The sequence below is a fragment of the Mandrillus leucophaeus genome, unplaced genomic scaffold (genome assembly GCF_000951045.1).
Source record: "Mandrillus leucophaeus isolate KB7577 unplaced genomic scaffold, Mleu.le_1.0 Scaffold267, whole genome shotgun sequence".
Lineage (NCBI taxonomy): Eukaryota > Metazoa > Chordata > Mammalia > Primates > Cercopithecidae > Mandrillus > Mandrillus leucophaeus.
The window spans coordinates 2,461,610-2,480,984 of NW_012102776.1; the positions used below are offsets into that span (position 1 = coordinate 2,461,610).

The 19,375-nt window shown below is 34.4% G+C and overlaps 1 protein-coding gene across 1 annotated transcript in view; it reads left to right on the plus strand.

Annotated features, from left to right (window-relative positions):
- DYNC2H1 (dynein, cytoplasmic 2, heavy chain 1) overlaps positions 1-19,375 on the plus strand; it is a 376,294-nt gene that overhangs the window by 76,639 nt on the left and 280,280 nt on the right. The window contains exons 46-53 of the mRNA XM_011984411.1: positions 210-312; positions 796-963; positions 6,956-7,086; positions 8,251-8,499; positions 8,999-9,107; positions 12,617-12,730; positions 13,832-13,974; positions 18,278-18,362. Coding sequence (XP_011839801.1) covers positions 210-312; positions 796-963; positions 6,956-7,086; positions 8,251-8,499; positions 8,999-9,107; positions 12,617-12,730; positions 13,832-13,974; positions 18,278-18,362 — 1,102 coding nt within the window. The remainder of the gene's footprint in view (positions 1-209; positions 313-795; positions 964-6,955; positions 7,087-8,250; positions 8,500-8,998; positions 9,108-12,616; positions 12,731-13,831; positions 13,975-18,277; positions 18,363-19,375) is intronic.

Consider the following 19,375-nt stretch of genomic DNA (forward strand, 5'->3'; position numbering starts at 1 on the left):
GGGATTACAGGCATGAGCCCCTGCGCCTGGCCAGAATAATGTTTTTAAGTGCATAAAATATAAAGATAATGAAGTCAATTATATTGAAATCCAGTTCCATCTACAGGTAGAAATTAGTATTCCTCTGAGTCTAAGGAGACTGACAAATTTATAACATGATTATATATTTAAGACAGTAGAAAGATTGTTTACTGTATTTTCTTTCTCAGGTGCGAGCCAAATTTACAGTTGATGATTATAGTCACTATTTCTTTACTCCTTGCATTCTTACCCAATGGGTTCTTGGCTTATTTAGATATGATTTAGAAGGAGGTGAGTTTTGCTGGTGTTTATCTGTGTGTGTGTGTGTGCGTGTGTATGCGCATGCACATTTATTCTGTAGATTGTATTTGTAATAGATAAATGAGTATTATATCACAAATTATGTTATTAAATAGAAATATTATTATTAAAATTATTATATTTCTTCTTCCAAACTATATATGATTGTCACTATTAAAACCTCCTTTTGGGAAAAATGAAATCATTATATTTGAGGCAAAGTGTATTTAGTATGCTTTCTGGAATTGTTTTTATTGAACAACTAGAGATGATAGTATTTAATGTTACCTTTAAGTAATCACAAACATGTACCGAGTTATTAACAAAATGAATTCTAACTTTTTTTCCTTTCTTCCATTTATCTGATGCCAAAATTACGGTATGTAGATGCCTGCTATTTCTTTCTAATATTATGTTAAACAGATTATTTAAAAATCATTATATTACAATTAAATAAAATTTTGCCTTTTCTAGGATCCTCAAACCATCCACTAGATTATGTGTTAGAAATTGTAGCATATGAAGCGCGGCGCTTATTTCGTGACAAAATTGTTGGTGCAAAGGAACTTCATTTATTTGACATCATTTTAACATCAGTGTTTCAAGGAGATTGGGGCTCAGACGTATTAGACAATATGTCAGGTAATGTAATAGAGCTTATGCAAATATATAACTGTTACAAGGATTTTAGAAATATTTTTCTTACCCATAGCATGATTTTATAGGTCCAAACAAATAAACACTTTGAATAATTTTAATATTATTTTTTCCATAAGATACTCTTCAGTCTTTTTTGCTGGATTTCAGTAATCATGTTTTAAACAAAATATAATGGCAATAATTTTTTTCTTAGAAAAAAGGAGTTCAGGCCATACTGTTTTACATTGGCAATGCAAGATTATTTTAATAAAAGGTTTTTTTTGAAAAACATTTACATGTATATTAAACATGAAGATCATTGGGAAAATTCATATTTGATTGTAATGACCTTTTGCCTAAGAGCAATGGGCATTCTTATTCCTGTCACTACCTATAATGTCATTAGCGTAGAACTTACATGTGCTTGTTACTATGTTCGTCTATTGTTATTGTAAAGAAAGCATAATACCATTCAGTCAAAGCTGCTGTGTTGCATTTGCAATGATTACTGTTTAATAACCACTTTGCATTTTGAAAACTACTGCGGGAGTAATGTATGTAATATGCAAGTCATCCTTGTGAAGAGGGTCTTTTGTTAAAAGAAGATTGCAATATGGAAATATTTCCTAATAAAACTGCTGTCAGGCCACAAAATGTGCTTAGTTTTTCAGAGGATAAAGCTAGGCTTCAAAAATATTTTATATAATAAATATATTTTATACAATTACTTTTAATGGCAAAACCACAGTTAATTCTGCACCAACATATACATTTGGTATATTGTACATTTCTAGATTTGATATTGGTCTGAGATCCATGAGTACCTATCCTAAAGGGAACTTTGAAGGTGGGAAAGATGTTTAAATTGACAGAAGGAATTTTCTAGGTTCTCCTGAGTTTTTGAATCAGGAAATGGGTTCAAGAGAAACTTCAAGAAGGATGAAATGCTGAGAGAAGTCTGATCATATTAATAGTTCAGAATTTGCTTGACTTAGAGTGATGGTTTATGTCATTACGACTTGTAGCTTGCATGGCTTAGTGTGGAGAGGCTTAGGTTCTTAAATGGTGCCGTCTTTCTCTGTCTGAAAATTGAGTCAGTAGTGTCTCTTTTTGCAAAGAAAGTGGCAAATCCTTTGGGCATAAGATAGTATTGGCACCTAATTGGGTGTCTGAATCCTCTGAAAAGATTGGTATCTTTCAGAGTCTCCTATGTAAGACTCAATAAATAAAATATGTCTTTTTTTTTTTTGGTTTTTTTCTCTTCAGTGAAGGGTTTTCTTTTTTCTTTTTTTTGAGACAGAGTTTCATTCTTATTGCCCAGTCTGGAGTGCAATAGCCCGATCTCAGCCCACTGCACCCTCCGCCTCCCGGGTTCAAGTGATTTTCCTGCCTCAGCCTCCTGAGTAGCTGGTATTACAGGCATGTGCCACCATTCCCAACTAATTTTGTGTATTTTTTAGTAGAGATGGGGCTTCTCCATGTTGGTCAGGCTGGTCTCGAACTCCCAACCTCAGGTGATCTGCCCACCTCGGCCTCCCAAAGTACTGGGATTACAGGTGTAAGCCACCACACCAGTCGGGTTTTCTTTTTAAAAAATACAGGTTTGACATATGTTAGATCTAGTCATATAGGATTTTCACATATTGAAAGATTAGCTTATTAAGAAAAATTTAATCTTGGAGGCATAAAAATAAACTAGATACATTCTCATCCTTAAGAAGATTGTAATCTAATGACAGAAACAGATATAAAAATCTTTACTTACAATGATAACTATTGCTAGTGTGATTAGATACCACAAATGTTTGTGGAAGTAGATGGTTAAAATGATAATTACAGTGGAGTATAGAACGTTTTATAATTAATATAACTTTTCTGAATATGTTTGAGATAAATGCTGGATAGTAGGGTTCTAGAAGAGGTGGAGAATAATTCTGCTTTGAGGAAGTTACTTGGAACCGTTTTTTAAGGCTGGTCAATTGAAGCAGTGGGAATAAAACTTTTTTAAATTCAATTTTTTATTTTTGAGATAATTACAGAGTCACATGCAGTTATAAATATTAATACAGAGAGAACACATCTACCTTTTACCTGGTTTCCCTCAATGGTAATATCTGGCCAAATTATAGCACAGCATCACAGCCAGGATATTGACATTAATACAGTTTAGATACAGAACAGTTATATCACCACAGGATCTATAATGTTACCCTTTTGTAGCCATACTCACTTCTGTCCTATCTCCTGGAAACTACTAATCTGTTGTTTCTTTAATTTTGTGATTTCAAGAAAGTTATCTTGACTCAACCTATTTCTCTGGAGATACATGCCGATTGTTTTGTTTTGATAGTTCATTTCTTTTTATTGCTTTTTATTCCGTCATATGAATACACCATTTCTTTAACCCTTTATCTATTGAGAGACATCTGGGTTGTTTTCAGTTTTTGGCTATTAGGAATGAAGCTGCTATGAATATTCTTGTACAGGTTGTTGTGTGAGCATAGATTTTTGTTTTTCTGGAATAAATGATCAGGAATGCAATTGCAGGGTTGTGTGGTACTCGCATGCTTAGTTTTTTAAGCAACGAAGAGGCTGTTTTTTATAGAGGTATTGTTCCTCATCATTGCCAGCATTTGATGGTGTTACTATTTTGTATTTTAGCCATTCATGTAAGCGTATATATGTCATGGTGGCTTTAATTTGCATTTTGCTAATGGCTAGTGAAGTTGAACATCTTTTTGTGTAATATTTGCTGTCTGTATGTCCTCTTTGGTAGAATGTCTTCATGTCTTTTATCCATTTTCTAATCAGAATTTTTTTTTTTTTTTTGATGCAGAGTCTCACTGTTTCCCAGGCTGGAGTGCGGTGGTGCAGCCTCTGCTCACTGCAAACTCCACCTCCCGGGCTCAAGCGATTCTTCTGCCTCAGCCTCCCAAGTAGCTGGGATTACAGGCATGCACAACCACGCCCAGCTACATTCTGTATTTTTAGTGGAGATGCGGTTTCATCATGTTGGGTAGGCTGGTTTTGAACTCCTGACCTCAGATGATCCGCCTGCCTCGGCCTTCCAAAGTGGTGGGATTATAGGCGTGAGCCACTGCAGCCGGCAATTGGTTTGTTACTGTTGAGTTTTGAGAATATGTATATATTAGAGATACCAGTCCTTTGTTGGATATATGGTTTGCAAATATATTCTCCCTCTCCATAGGCTTGTCTCTTCATCCCCTTAACAGGTTCTTTCACAGATAAAAAGTTTTTATATAATTTTGTGAAGCCTAACCTATCATTTTTCATCATAAGGATATGTTGATGTCAAGTTTAAGGAGTCTGTCTAGTTGTAGATCCTGAAGATTTTCTCCTATGTTTTCCCTAAAAGTTTATAGTTTTATGCTTTACATTTGAGTCAGTGGTCCATTGTGAGTCAATTTCTGTATAGTGAATGAGACTTAGGTCAGGGTTTATTTTTCTGCCTGTGGATGTTTATTTGCTCCAGCATCATTTGTTGAGAAGGCTATCTTTCTGCCTGAATAGATTTTGCAGTTTTGTCAAAAATTGGTAACATGGGTCTATTTCTGGATTCTCCATTGATTTATGTATCTGTCCTTCTGCCAGTACCACACTGTCTTGATTAGCTACTATATAAGTTGTGAAACTGGTTTAGACTGATTTCCTCCTACTTTAGACTTCTTTCTCAAAATTGTTTTAGCTATTTCTGTTTCTTTGTCTTTTCATATAGATTTTAGAATAATATTTTATGAATGTATAAACAATGTTGCTGAGATTCTGATAGGAATTGCTTAAATCTGTATATTGGTTTGGGGAGAATTAACATCTTTTCTCTGTTGAGTCTTCCCATTTTCTCCATCTATCTAATCCCTCTATTTATTTAGATCTTTGCTTTCTTTCATCGGTGTTGTATAGTTTTTAGCATTCAAGTATTATACATGTTATGTTAGATTTATACCTAACCTATACCTAAGTTTTAAATTTGTTAAAACAATTGGAAGTGCTCAAACTGTGTTTTAAAGGATGAATATAGTAAGTGAAGGATATTCCAGACAAGGGAAAAGCAATGTACAAAGAAACAGAGGCTCGAGAAAACTAGAGTATATAGTGCAGAGAGAGGTAGAAGATTCAAGCAATCAGTGAAGCCAGATTGTAGAGGGCCGTCATTAGGAGTTTGGTGTTTTGTTTTAGGAAGTGGAAAGCTATATGTGATATTGCAGTGGTGTGGCACAATCAGGTTTTGTTTTTGTATGTGTTACCCTAGTACTAGTGAAGATGTACTTGAGGGGGCAGAAACTGATAGCAGGGATACAAGGTAAGAGGCTACTGCAATAGTCCAAGTGAGAAATGATGATATGTGAGGATAATAGTTCAGTTTTGTACATGTGCTTGAATGTTTGCAATCTCTTTTCGTGTCTTTTGGAAATCTACATAGAGTTGATCATCTATGAGGGTAGGAATCATGTTTGTCTTACGCAATACTTAGGCAGAGAGTACCTTGTTTAAACAACAGGTGCTCAACAGGTAAGTATTTAGTGAGTGAATGCAAGAATTACATGTCTGTTAAGCAACTGGAAATATGGGACTAGCCTAGAACATAGGAGTTTTGCCTAAAGATAAGTAGTAGGTGAGTTTTTGGTGTATAAATAGTTGATAATTTAACTGACAAAAAGGATTAAATGATTCGGGGAGAATTTTTAGAATTAAAAGATTAGAAGACTGAAATTGGACCCCAGGGAATATCAGTATAGAAGGAATAAAGCAGAAAACTGAAAAGGACTGGTAGTTGTGGTGTGATAAGTAGGGTTATATAGATGCAAGTGCAAAAGAAGAGGTGCACAAAGGTCGTGTTGGGATAATGATTGCAGAGAAGATTTAGATTTGGAGATTGTGACTGTATTATTTTTCCCAAATAAGAGTTTTAGTGTAGTAGCCTGTACAGATAGAAAATAATGTAAAAAATGTGATGGTGAAAGTAGGGAGAACCTGAAGTAGCTTGGGTCTAGGTTGCTATTTTAGGGGAATGTAGAACCGAGCATGTGACAAGAATGGTTGGTGGAACAGTCTCCCAGAAGAGTTGGGAAGGAAAAAGTTCAATAGAATGGTGAATAGACTTTCCTTGTATGGTAACAGGAACCCTGCCATAGGTGGATTTAAGGGAAGTTTGGGAGATTTTTGTTTTCTAATTAAAATTTGGTTAGTTTTTTTTTAAGCATTAGGGCTCTTTTTGGTATTAATACATCCATGTCCTTTCTCAAGGAGAGTTTTGAGATTGTTTTATTTGCTAATTTTATGTGAACTATTTTTAACTTACAAATTTTATGTAGATTCTGAAGAAGAAGGAAAATGGGACAAACTGAGAGTAGACAGCGGGGAGTAGTAGGAGAAAAGTAGAAGGAAACCAGTTCATTTCAGGAGAAAGAAGTGAGGGGGCAGAATATAGACTCGTGGTGCCATCAGTCACTTTTCAGGTAGAGTTTGATATTGCAATCGAAGTTCTTTGTATTTCTTTTCTATTTATTTTTTTTTTGAGGTAAATCTCACTCTGTTGCCCATGCAGTGGTGCAATCATGGCTCATGGCAGCCTTAAACTCCTGGGCTCAAGTGATCCTCCTGCCTTAGCTTCCCAAGTAGGTGGGACCACAGGTGCATGCCACCACACCTGGCTAATTTTTAAATTTTTTATAGAGATGGAGTCTTGCTATGTTGTTTAAGCTGGCCTTGACCTCCTGGGCTGAAGTGATCCTCCTGCCTTGGCCTCTGAAAGTGCTGGTATTATAGGTGTGGGCCACCTTGCCTGACTCAGTCATTGTATTTCACCTGGTTTTATTGACCTGACAATGTACCCTTTAAAGTATTTTGCCTTTGCCCTTCTGGAGATGATCTTAGTTGGATTAATTAACTTAAAAATTGTTTAGTAAGCAATGTATTTGTTGAAGTCTCATTACGAGTAATGCATATAAAACAAAAATATCGTTTATTTCTACAGATAGTTTCTATGTTACATGGGGAGCTCGGCATAATTCAGGAGCAAGGGCAGCCCCAGGACAACCATTACCTCCACATGGAAAACCACTTGGAAAACTAAACTCTACTGATCTCAAGGATGTTATTAAAAAGGTATAATATGAATCATGAATTGGAACTGGGATTTGGTCATTATAGTCTTTTAAAAATATTTATTATAAAGATTTTGAGGGCATGAATATGATAGATTGTAGAACAGGCAAAACTGGTTCTTATCTTTTGAAATCTAGTCCATCATGGCAGGTGTAACGAGATGCACATGTACTTACATAGATATGTGTAAAATTGCTAAGATACATTTTGGGCAAAGGTATGTTGGAAGTATTAATGAGGTTTAATGTTAATCAGGAAATTACTCTGGAGCAGTAGTTGTCAAACTTTAGAGAGCATTAGAGTCATGTAGAGTTTAGAAAATATGCAGATTCCTGGGTCTCATCCTCTTAAGTGTCAGATTCACTAGGTGACCCAGACAGTCCGGATGTCTAACAGGCTCCCAGATGATGTTGATGCTGCTGGTCCACTGAAACTTTGAGTAGCACTATCCTAGAGAGTTTCTTTCTCTTTTAAAGTTTAGTTATAATCAAGAAGAAGAAACAGTATTGCAAATGATTGCTTTAAAAATTAATATTTATATTGAATGTTAGTGTGGATTTTGTATCAGGAAACGTTTTTTCATGATCTGGTAAACTGATTTGCCTGGAATGGATGTTGCAAAGTTTTGAAGCATTGAAATTTGTTAAGCATGTAAAGTCTAATTTTCCTTTCTCCCTTCCTGCACTTTATCAGGTGGTCCCTGGCAGAGTATGGTACCTGTGTTAGCTTTTGATTCATTCCCAAGCAATGCGAAAGAACAAACATTCACAAAAGATTTTTTAGGCACTAGGTTTCTAGAGTGTGGGGATTTTTTTCATGGTCTATGCACACTGATTCATAACAACTAATAAAATTTGAGCAATTTTAAAGTTCTATAATTAACCTGCTATCTCATGCTGCTTTTTACTAGTGTAGTAGTGACCAAAACTAACTGATTTTCATGGACCCTTGAACTTGTTTGACGTGAGTTTTTCCTTAGAGAGTGCCAATTTATTTATCCAGGATTTCTGGATGTATAAAATATTGAGTGTGAGATGATATGTAGTCACTTCACCTTTTTTCTTGAATGTATCAAAAATATAATATTTTAACCTAAATAAGTAATATTTGTATTTTGTAGTTAGGGCTTATGTTAACTATAAAATATTCTGATTTTTTTCAAAGGGTCTTATTCATTATGGACGAGATAACCAGAATTTAGACATTTTACTCTTCCACGAAGTCTTGGAGTATATGTCTAGGATAGATAGAGTGCTGAGTTTCCCTGGGGGTTCACTTCTATTAGCAGGACGCAGTGGTGTAGGTCGTCGGACCATCACTTCTTTAGTCAGTCACATGCATGGAGCGGTCCTGTTTTCTCCAAAGATTTCCAGAGGATATGAACTGAAGCAGTTCAAAAATGATCTCAAACATGTGAGTTGCCCACTCTCTTTTGCTTTATTTGGTTTTAAATTACATTGGTTATTATTCTAAACATCTTTAAAGACCTTTAATTCTCTGTTATACAACATAGTCTTTATTTTAATTTAGATTATTTTTTCCATGCTTATTAGAAAATTATATTTTTATCTATAGACAGGAAAGAGAATACTATTAGAATTTCTAGGACCCAGATACTCCAGGTTATGGGATGTTAGACAGACATGAATGATAAACAGAAGGATGGCATTTACACAGGAAATATGTGGGTAGAGATAAAAATGATCTACTTGTTTGTAAAATAATTAGTATTTGCTTAGGGGTTGGATTTACTTTCCAAATTATATGGCTAAAGTTTGATTTTTAGTTACTGAAATAGAAATAAATGAATAAATAAACACACGATACTGGCATACTTTACATACAAAATGTTAATTTTTAACTGCACCAAAAATACGTAAAGGGCACTAAAAAGTATTTTCTTATTTTGCAGGTGCTGCATCTTGCAGGAATTGAAGCACAACAAGTAGTTTTACTTCTTGAGGATTACCAGTTTGTACATCCTACGTTTTTGGAGATGATCAATAGCCTTTTATCCTCTGGCAAGTGACTAGTTTCTTTTCAAAGAAAATGAAAATAATGGCATAAAAATTATCCAAGTAAAATTATCTTGTGCAAAATTTACTTTGTTTTGGAGAACGTTTGGCATAGTTCTTACTTAGGAGACATGGTGTTAAACATGCTCATGGCAGGAAAATTGAGAGACTCCATTTTTATAAAACCAATAATTTAAGACATAAAAATTCTTAATATTGAGTATTGGTGAATATTCAGAAAAATTGACTCTTACATATACTTTTGCTGGGTTATTTGTTATAACCTTTGGGAAAATTATCAACTAGGACTTATTAAAAGCTGTGCCATACTCTTTGATGTACCATTCTATTATCTGTAGGAATTTAACACACTAGTATGCAAGAAATAAAAGAACTAGTATGCAAGAAAATAGGTAGTATAATTTATTATCACAAACATTTGATAGAACCTTCCTATCAGTAGTGGCATGGTTGTATAACTATATAATAGTATGGCCTTAGTATGGATATATGAATATACGTATACTCCAGATATATGAAATTCCACATAATTCTACACATTAGTGCCCACATTTCATGTGTCTGGAATATAGCTGCATTCATTAACCTGGAAAAATGCACATTTTCCTTCTTCAGTTGGATATTACAAATCAGGTAATAAGTAATATTATTTATTTATTTATTTATTTATTTAGAGACAGAGTCTTGCTCTGTCGCCAGGCTGGAGTACAGTGACACGATCTCAGCTCACTGCAACCTCCCCCTCCCAGGCAGGAGTATTCAAGTGATACTCCTGCCTCAGCCACTTGAGTAGCTGGGATTACAGACATGCACCAACACACCCAGCGAATTTTTGTAATTTTAGTAGGGACAGGGTTTCACCATGTTGGCCAGGCTGGTCTGGAACTCCTGACCTCAGGTGATCCTCCTGCCTTGGCCTCCCAAAGTGCTGGGATTACAGGTGTGAGCCAGTAATCTTGTTTTTTAAAAGAAGAAATTAAAATTATTTGTAAGAAAAAAAGGAACTTATAAGTACTTTAAGTATGCATCTATATAATAGAAAAATACCACTTGAAAGAGGACTATCTTAATACAAATACTCTCTAGAAATTTATGGCTAAGTGGGCTCTCTATGTATCTAGAATTCTATGGATTGTAGAGATATTTATTGTTTTGTTTTCAAGATTTCTATGGTTTAAAGTCTTGTTTTTCCTCTGAGATATAACATGAAGCACTGTCCATTTATATTCCTCAGCATTTCTCACCCCTAATTGCACATAGAATCACTTGGATAATTAAAAGCAACAACAACAACAACTAAAAACAAATTCTTTGCTACTACCCTAAGCCCATTAAATTAAAATCTCTGGGGTGGGGTGGGAGTATCATTTGGCTATTGTGACTCCCTAATTGAGTCCCTGCAACCTGAACTAAGAACTGTTGCTACTCTTCTGCCGTGGCTCTGTCCGCAGCAAACTGTGGTACTCTCCTGTTGTCTGTGGTGTTACCTGACCTTTTTGGTGTTTTCCTGGGGAAGATACTTGTGAATTCCTGTATTTCTTCCTTTTTTTTTTTTTTAAGAATTTATTAAATTTGTTAGAATCTTTCTATGAGTAATCACTGTCAGTGATTGGGAGGAAGTAGCTTAGTTTTAAACCTGGATCAAGAGTGTTTTGTTATTGAAGTACAAAATAAACCTTAAAAACTAGTTTCAGTCGTATGGGCGGTATCACTGTGGGATCAAAGGACAAAGTTATATGAACTCATTTTCAACTCAGTTTTTCGTAAATACTTTCTTTGTATCATGCTACTGCTCTGAGGAGAAATTTTCTTCAGAATTTAACAACTTTGGTTAAAGAAAACATTTAGTTTATAATATGTGATATCTAAATATTAGTACCCAGATGAGAAATACAGACCAGGATGCTCTGATTAGACAAGTGGTAGATCCATTTCTATGAAAGAGTTGAGGGATAATGGCTTAGTGAAAGTGGTAAGTACTTGAGTGGACTTACAGCGTTCGTGGCCGTTTTAATGAACATCTTTTGATATTTAAGGAACGCATTCCTGCGTATCGCTTCAGCCGTCACTAGATGGAGACATTGTTCGTTTTGGCTGACAAGAGACCAGAAACACAGATCTTTTTTTTTTTCTTTCTTTTTTCTTTTTGAAAGCAAATATTCGGATAAGCACTAACCCAATAATCATTATTTTAGAACAAATTGGCCTTTATGATCAAAATATAATGGTAAAAATGACAAGTCAGATTTTGGCATTTTATTTTCAGAGGAAGTCTTCAGTAGGCTTTGTGTCTTTTTTCTATTTCAAATTCTTATTTCCTAATATATATAATATATAGGTAGAGTTGGCATTGTTTGCTAAATTTAAGGAATCAAAAATATCTTGGTATGTCCAAAATTTAAAGAAAAACGTATCATGCAGATTTATGTGTGCATGTGTTCAAGTATGCACAAGCCTGTGGGGTGGGAGTGGTCTGGTGCCTCTTAGTTGAACCTCAAGAAAAGTAGGGATCAGACTGATGGGCCCTATATGAATACGTTACTTTGGATATGTAGCAAAGGACTTTTCACTTCATGTCACAGTTTCTCGTGAATTGTAAACCTACTGGCTTAACAAATATTTATTAAATGCCTCTTATATGCAGGGCCAAGTTTTAAATACTATTATAATTTGTAGAAGTGAACAGGATGTGCTCCACGCCATCTATCTTTAAATCTGTCTCTAAGACTAAAGTTGTAGTCTTAATCAACTTGGATTTGCCTTTCATCATTCTATTCATCGTCATGATTTGGCATGCATAGAAGCAGGCCACGGACCAGTTCTTCTGATTTCTAGTACAAGTTCATCTGTTCATTCATTCATTTATGTAAAACATATTTTTGTTCTAGATACCTAGGTAAGAATATTCTAAGGTTAAATGTTGAACATTATCAAATATTTGTCCTTAGAAAGTTAGAGTCTAATTGGAGATGAGAAGGAAGTAATTCATTATTAAATGATGTGATAAGTGCTAAAAAGTGATATACTTGAATAGTATGTGAAAGAGAAAGAGTGTTTAATTAGCTAATGGGTAGTCAAAAAAGGTTCATGGGCTTAACAGTTAGGGAAGTAGCATCTTGAAGGATAAAAACTTATTGGGAAGATAAGGGGCAGAGGATGACCATAGGTATACATTCCAAGAGGACAGAATATTTTGTTATATTTATGGAACACAAGTTTATTGAGGCTAGAATACAAGGTCTTATGGAGGAAGATGGAAAAATAACGTGTAAAGGTAGACAGATGGCTAGATTATGACTATTTTGAGTGGTTTGCTTAGGTGTTTGAATTTTATCAAATGAAGGCTATAGATAAAGATTTGTGAGTCACATAGAGGTAATAAGATTTGTATATTTTTGGAAAGAAAAATTGAATAAGAGCAGATTTTTAAATATAAAAATTGAAAAAGTATTATTTATTAAAATGTTTTGAATTAGTCTAATATTTTTCTGTAGGTGAAGTTCCTGGACTCTATACTCTTGAAGAATTGGAGCCTTTGCTGTTACCACTTAAAGATCAAGCTTCACAAGATGGTTTTTTCGGACCAGTCTTCAATTACTTCACATATAGTAAGTGACATAGAATTCATTAGTCACATCAAACTGGTTCATATGAAATATATACCATTTAATTTGCCTTATTTTCTCATTAGATTGCAAAACTATCTTAAATCTTGGGTTCATTTGATACTTTATACCTTTTTCTTTTTTCTGGAGTTTTTAGAAAGTAACACATAACTACTGATAGGCTAGCCTATAATAAAAACACCTGTATTAGTCTGTTTTTACACTACTAATAAAGACTTACCTGACACTGGGCAATTTACAAAAGAAAGGGGTTTATTGGACGCACAGTTCTACATGGCTGGTGAGGCGTCACAATCACGGTGGAAGGCAAGGAGGAGCAAGTCATATCTTACATGGATGGCAGCAAGCAAAGAGAGGGCTTGTGCAGAGAAACTCCCGTTTTTAAAACCACGAGGTCTCATGAGAGCCATTCACTATCATGAGAACAGCATGGGAAAGACCTGCCCCCCTCCATGATTCAGTCATCTCCCACCAGGTTCCTCCCACAACATGTGGGGATTATGGGAGCTACAAAATGAGATTGGGGTAGGGACATAGAGCCAAACCATATCAATACCTTAGCAAAATTTTAGCAAACAGGAATGACGAAAGTATGGTAATGTTCTTTGGAATATTTACCTTGCCTCCTTCGTTTCATGTGGTGAAATTATTGCCACTTTAGTACCTCCTGTCTTAAAGAGCTATTGAACTATTTAGATTGTGCCAGACTTCATAGTTTTAAAAAACTAGCCTTTCATTCATATAGAAACAGTTTTATTTGCAATGTAGAAATCCAAAATTGAAATAAGTGAAAAATGAGGCAATAATCACACCACCCAGACATTATGACACTTCCATTTTTCATGGACATTTTTCCGAGTCTTTTTTCTTAACATGCACATATACAAATTTATAAGTGTTCTTTTAACTAAAATGAAAATCATACCATAATATTGTTTTATATTGTGCTCATTTTTAAAAACAGCTCCTACTATTTCATTTGAGAAAATTTTGATCTCTTTAACCCGGACCACATATAGATTGCCTGATTCTATTATTATTCTTGTAATTTTCCATGAATATAATTTTTTATATATTTCTTAGGAATTCAGCAAAACCTGCATATTGTCTTGATAATGGATTCTGCAAATTCAAACTTCATGATAAACTGTGAGAGTAATCCAGCTTTGCATAAGAAATGCCAGGTGTTGTGGATGGAGGGTTGGTCTGATAGCAGTATGAAGAAAGTAAGTTTAACAAATATTAAAAATTTTAAAAGCACATTTTATTTTTGAAGTTGTTGATTTTCACAACTTCTCTTTGGTGTTGGTTATAACATCCTCTTAATTATGGCACCGAACATCTCTTATGTTTGGAAATGTCTCTATTTTCTTCTTACTCTTGCATCATAATTTAGTTGAATATAGAATTTTAGATTGAGGATCATGTTCTTAATTAAGAACCACAGAGACAACTATGCTTTAAAATGTTATGGCTTTAATTAACTAACCTATTATAGGCTGTCCTAGATTTAAAAAAAAATCATAGCAAGTATTTAACAAAGAATTTTTAAATCCTTAAAAAATATCATCGCTATGCTATGTGTTTGGAGCAGGATGAGTTAAAGTGTGAACTCATAACACTACCTTAACTGGAAGCCTCTTATTTTACTTCATTTGAATAAGTAATAATTTTCAACATTGTTTCTTTAAATGATACTCATATCCTTAATCACTACTTTCTTTATTTTTCTATAAGAGAAGTATAGTTTAATGCCTATTATGATTCAGATTAAGGAGTGTAATTTGAGATAAAAGACATGGTTTACAGATGAGGTAATATTTTAGTTACTGAAGGATATTTTAGCTTGAGGAGGCCACATGAATAAGAGGCATTCATTAAGAAGTCATTATTGGGTGCTTAGTATATACCACTGTTCTATGTATGTTGATGACATAGCAGAGGAAAAAAAACCAGATAGAGATCCCTACCCTCATGATGTTTACATTATTCTCAGGTATATCTGCGGAGAAAGCTTTCTAGGTGAAGATCCTGGGTAGAGATCTTGTCTGATGATTTTGAGGATCAGTAAGAGGCCACTTCACCTGGAGCAGAGTGATTGAGGGGAGAGTTGCTGAAGATGATGTCAGAGAACTAAGAGGAAACCAGTTAGGGTGGGGCTTTGTAAGCTACTACAGTGTATAGGATTTCAGCTTTTCCTGAGAACTAACTTACTTTTGAATGCTTTCAAACAGAAATATTCGGACTCATTTTTTAATAGGATTACTGTAGTTTCTGTGTTGAAAGTAGACTATAGAGGGCAATGGATGGAGCAGTTACAAATGATTGCAGTAATCCAGAGAGAAGAGGATAGGTTGGGCTAAGGATGTAGTGGTAAGGTGGTGAGAAGTGGTTGTATTCTGGATATGTTTTGCAGTAGAAACAACAGGATTTGCTGACAGATTGTAATCAGGTGTAATAGAAAGTGAGGAGTCAATGATACTTCTGAGTATTTTGGCTGGAGCAACTAGAAGGATGAAATGACCATCATTTGAGACAGAGGAGACTGGGAGAAGAACATATTAAGAGGAGACTATGAGGCCTTGAGTTTTAGATGTGTTAAATATGAGATACCAGACACTGAAGTTATAAGTCTGAGAAGGCATTTGGATATATAAGCCTGGAGCTCCGGGGTCAGGCATACAGAAAAAAATTTGAGGAATTATCAGAGTGCAGGTGGTATTTAAAGCTATAAGAATGAATGATATCACCAAGGGAGTGAGAATAAACAAAAGAGAGCAGCCATCCAAGACTGAACCCTGGGACATTTCAACATTAAGAAACTGGGGAGATGAAGAGGAAGAACCAACGGAAACTGAGAAGAAGCTGCTAGGGAAATAAGAAAACCAGACAAACATTATATTTTAGAAACCAAAAGAAGATAGCATGTCGATGCTGGGCCTGTATTTTTTTTTTTTTAGAAGATGGGACACAGTATAACATGTTAATATGCTGTTGAGAATGACTTAATAGGGAAGCAAAAATTATGTGATGCAAAACAGGGAAAAATTGCTAGAATAATATCATTGAGTAAGTGCACAACAAATGGATCTAGTGTACAAATGGAAGAATTAAGGATTGGCCTTTCCTATGAGAATGGAGGAATCATTTGCTATAACAGGAAAAAAAGCAGAATAGTAGGGGATAGATCTGGGTAGGTGGGCAGGTGTGGTACTGGAAAGTTTGGGAGACTCTTTTCTAATTGTTTCTATTTTCTTAGCGAAATAGGAAGATTATCCGCTGAGGGAAAGAATGAGGGAGGAGGTTTTGGAGGCTTAAAGAGACACAAGAAGACATGCAAAATAGTAGTTTGGGAGAATGAAAGAGGGAAAGGATTAGGAGAATGGAGTATGATAGGATTCACTTGAGGTTAGTGATCATGGAGTTCAATAGAGGCCAAACAATGTAGTTGTGTTTTTTTTTTCTCAAGCCATAGGTGCACTCATGGGTGCACAACTTGAGTAGGTGGTGACTTAGATTTGACCAGAATTGGGACTTTGCTACTTGAGTATGACAAAACAATTGAAGGCAAGAGAGTTGAGAATATTTATAAGAATATAATTATTTTGATTTATCATGGAATTTAAGTTGGTAAGGTGGTAAATTAGGATAGGAAGATGGTCGATGACAGTGAAGAGGTGGTCAAATCCGTAGATAGTAGGTTTCAGCGGAGTTTCAGGATTTTGATACTGGGAGGGAGTAAGCTGGGAAGACAGGAGTGTAGCGATAGAAGAATGGGATGTTTGAAAGTGAGATTATGGAAGGGTTTCACTTAGTGATAATTACAAAATCTCAGGATTTGACTGTGTAGGTGAGTGGCTGACAAAAGTGTGGTGTCTAAGAGGAGAAGAGGTGCTCAAGGAATTGAGAGGTGAGGATATTAGAGTGATTATCTATAATGGATATTGACATTGGGAATAATTAAGAAGGTAAGACAAGGATTGTGTTGGAAAGAGTGAAAGTGAGCCAAGAGCTAAAATTATTTCTGGAGTGAAGAAATGATTGGACTGGTAGATGCCTGCAGCAAGGAGGGTTAGTGGTTACTTTAGCCTGATAATATGACAACTAAATTTAGGGAGCTTAGTGAGGATGGTTTTGAAGTAGTTATGAAGTGCAAGAGGGCACTGCCTCACTTGCAGGCCCAGTGGTTCAAGGACATGATATTGCACGGTGTGCCTGGAAATAGAGAGTTCATGTGGCTGCTACACAGGGTATGTGGTACATTGTAGTGGGAAATATCGGGGACAGATAAGGAGGGAAAGCGTTTAAGTGCCATGACTTTGAATCTTATTTAATAAGCAACTAGAAGCAATTGAAAGCTAGTTTGAAGGGGTTGATAGGATCCATCCGTTTTGGATATGTTAATGTATGAAAATGTTAATATGTGTTATATATTATGTTATGAATATGTTAATATATGAAATATCTGAGAATATGTAATAGATGAAAATAAAGCAAATTAATAGGCTTACTATGCCCATTCAGCTCTTTAAAAAGTACCATTTTTACTTCAAGGGAAGGAACGAGGCAAATCAGGCAGACAGACTGCTAATGCAGGATATTGTTTGAGGATAGACCATTTTAAAGAAAATGAGTTCCCAAAGAAACAGAGTAATGTTGATTTAAAAATATAAGTTTCAGATATTCTCACATAGGTTTAAGTGTTTTGTCAGAAATCAGTGAAGGCACACTCTGTCGCAAGAACTATGGTACATTCTTTTGGCTTACAGTTTTTTTTCAGTCTGAGAAATTTAAAAAATGATTTTTCGACCTAATTAGCTGGATCACTTGTGTTTCCTCTTGATGGTAATGTCAGCTCTATCAGGTGAAAGAAATTCAAGCTATTTGGCTTAATTTAAAATTTCAAAATGTTACTTTAATTTTTTTGGGGAATCTAAACTGTCTTTTGTATATTCTAAAGTAGCATTTTTATAAGGTTATCTTTAATGATAATGATATCTGCTATGAAACTGTATTTGCTTATTTATAATAATGGCAAAATTTCAGTCATACTAAGAATATATTTTTAGAATGATCAGTTATGAAATTGATTATAAAATTATTTTTATTTACTTTTAGTTTTTATTTGAAAAAGCTAAGAATCCTTGCTACCCTACTATGCCATGAAGGCATTTTACTAGTTTTATGCCAAATAAAATATTTTTATTACTGTATGTTTTTAAATGGCATTGTGATTATTTTCTAATTTAATCCAAATTGTAATTTCCTTCATTTCATATAGTCTCACCATTTCAAGTGAGCTTTTCCCAATGTGCCATTAATTTGCAATCAGTTAATGGTTGATATGTGTCAAAATGATGTTTAGGAAATCATTTCTTCTAAATATTTCTGTATTTTTTTTTTTCTCTTAGTCTGGAATGAATCCTAAAAGAAAAGTACAATCAATACTGACTTCTTTTGTGTTAAAGGTTTTTAACTTCTGATATGGAACTTAAACTTTTTCACAGTGATTTGCTTTTTATGTTTTAGATACCTGAAATGTTACTCAGTGAAACAGGTGGTGAAGAAAAATACAATGACAAAAAACGAAAAGAAGAAAAGAAAAAAAATTCAGGTAGTATTTTGATGACATCAGTTTTATCTGGTTTTTATTTATGAAATAATTACCTTTTTTTAATGTTACAGTTTCATTAAAGATTCATGATTATAAATTTAAATAATGCTAAATGTAGCAAAATTAGATTTCTTCTGATGCAAACAAAATTTTGAAGCCCTTTTTATTTTTAAATTAAGGTTATGTCATTTAACATAGAATCCAACAGAATATCTACTGTGTGAGTTCAACACATTTAAAAATTATTTTTCTTACCTGAGTGATTTGAAGGACCTACTTAAATTGTTTAGAGTCTTTGGCAAGCCGCCTAAACTTTTCATATTTGCTTATCTTAGATATGGCACAGAACTCTATAACTTATATATGAAAAAGTTTTATGACATTCTGTGAGTATGGACTTAATATTTTCTTAACTATAATATTCTCATTATTTTCTCTTCAAATCAATTTTGATTGTGGTCTTTATACCATAGCTTATTCACTTGTTTATTTAAGCATCTAATAATCAAATATTTATTGAACTCGTTTTATACTATGTACTGGGCTGGATATTAGAGATCACTTAGTAGCTCATAGTCCACTGATAGTGAGAATTACGTTATATATAAACATAAATCTCTGATATAGCAAGATAAGTGATGGTAGAAGTTTATATGAAATACATTGGAAAGTAAAACTTTAGCAGATATCATAGGAAATAGACATTGTCCAGACAGGCAGTTTGAGAAAGTCATTCTGGTTAGAGTGAGTAGCATGGGAAAGGTTTGGAGAAGTGAGATGGGCATTTGATGAAACTATAAACAGCCTAAAGGGCTGAAACATAAGATGTATAAATAAGTACTAGATGAAGAGTGAGGAAAAGGTTATCATGGTCAGGTAATGAAGAGCGTTCTGCATTATGCTAAGGAGTTTGGATTCTAACTTGCAGGTGATAGGTCTTAATTGAGAGATTTAAAAGGAGATTTACCAGAGTTTTGTTTTAGAAACAGAAATGTCTTTTTTTTTTTTTTTTT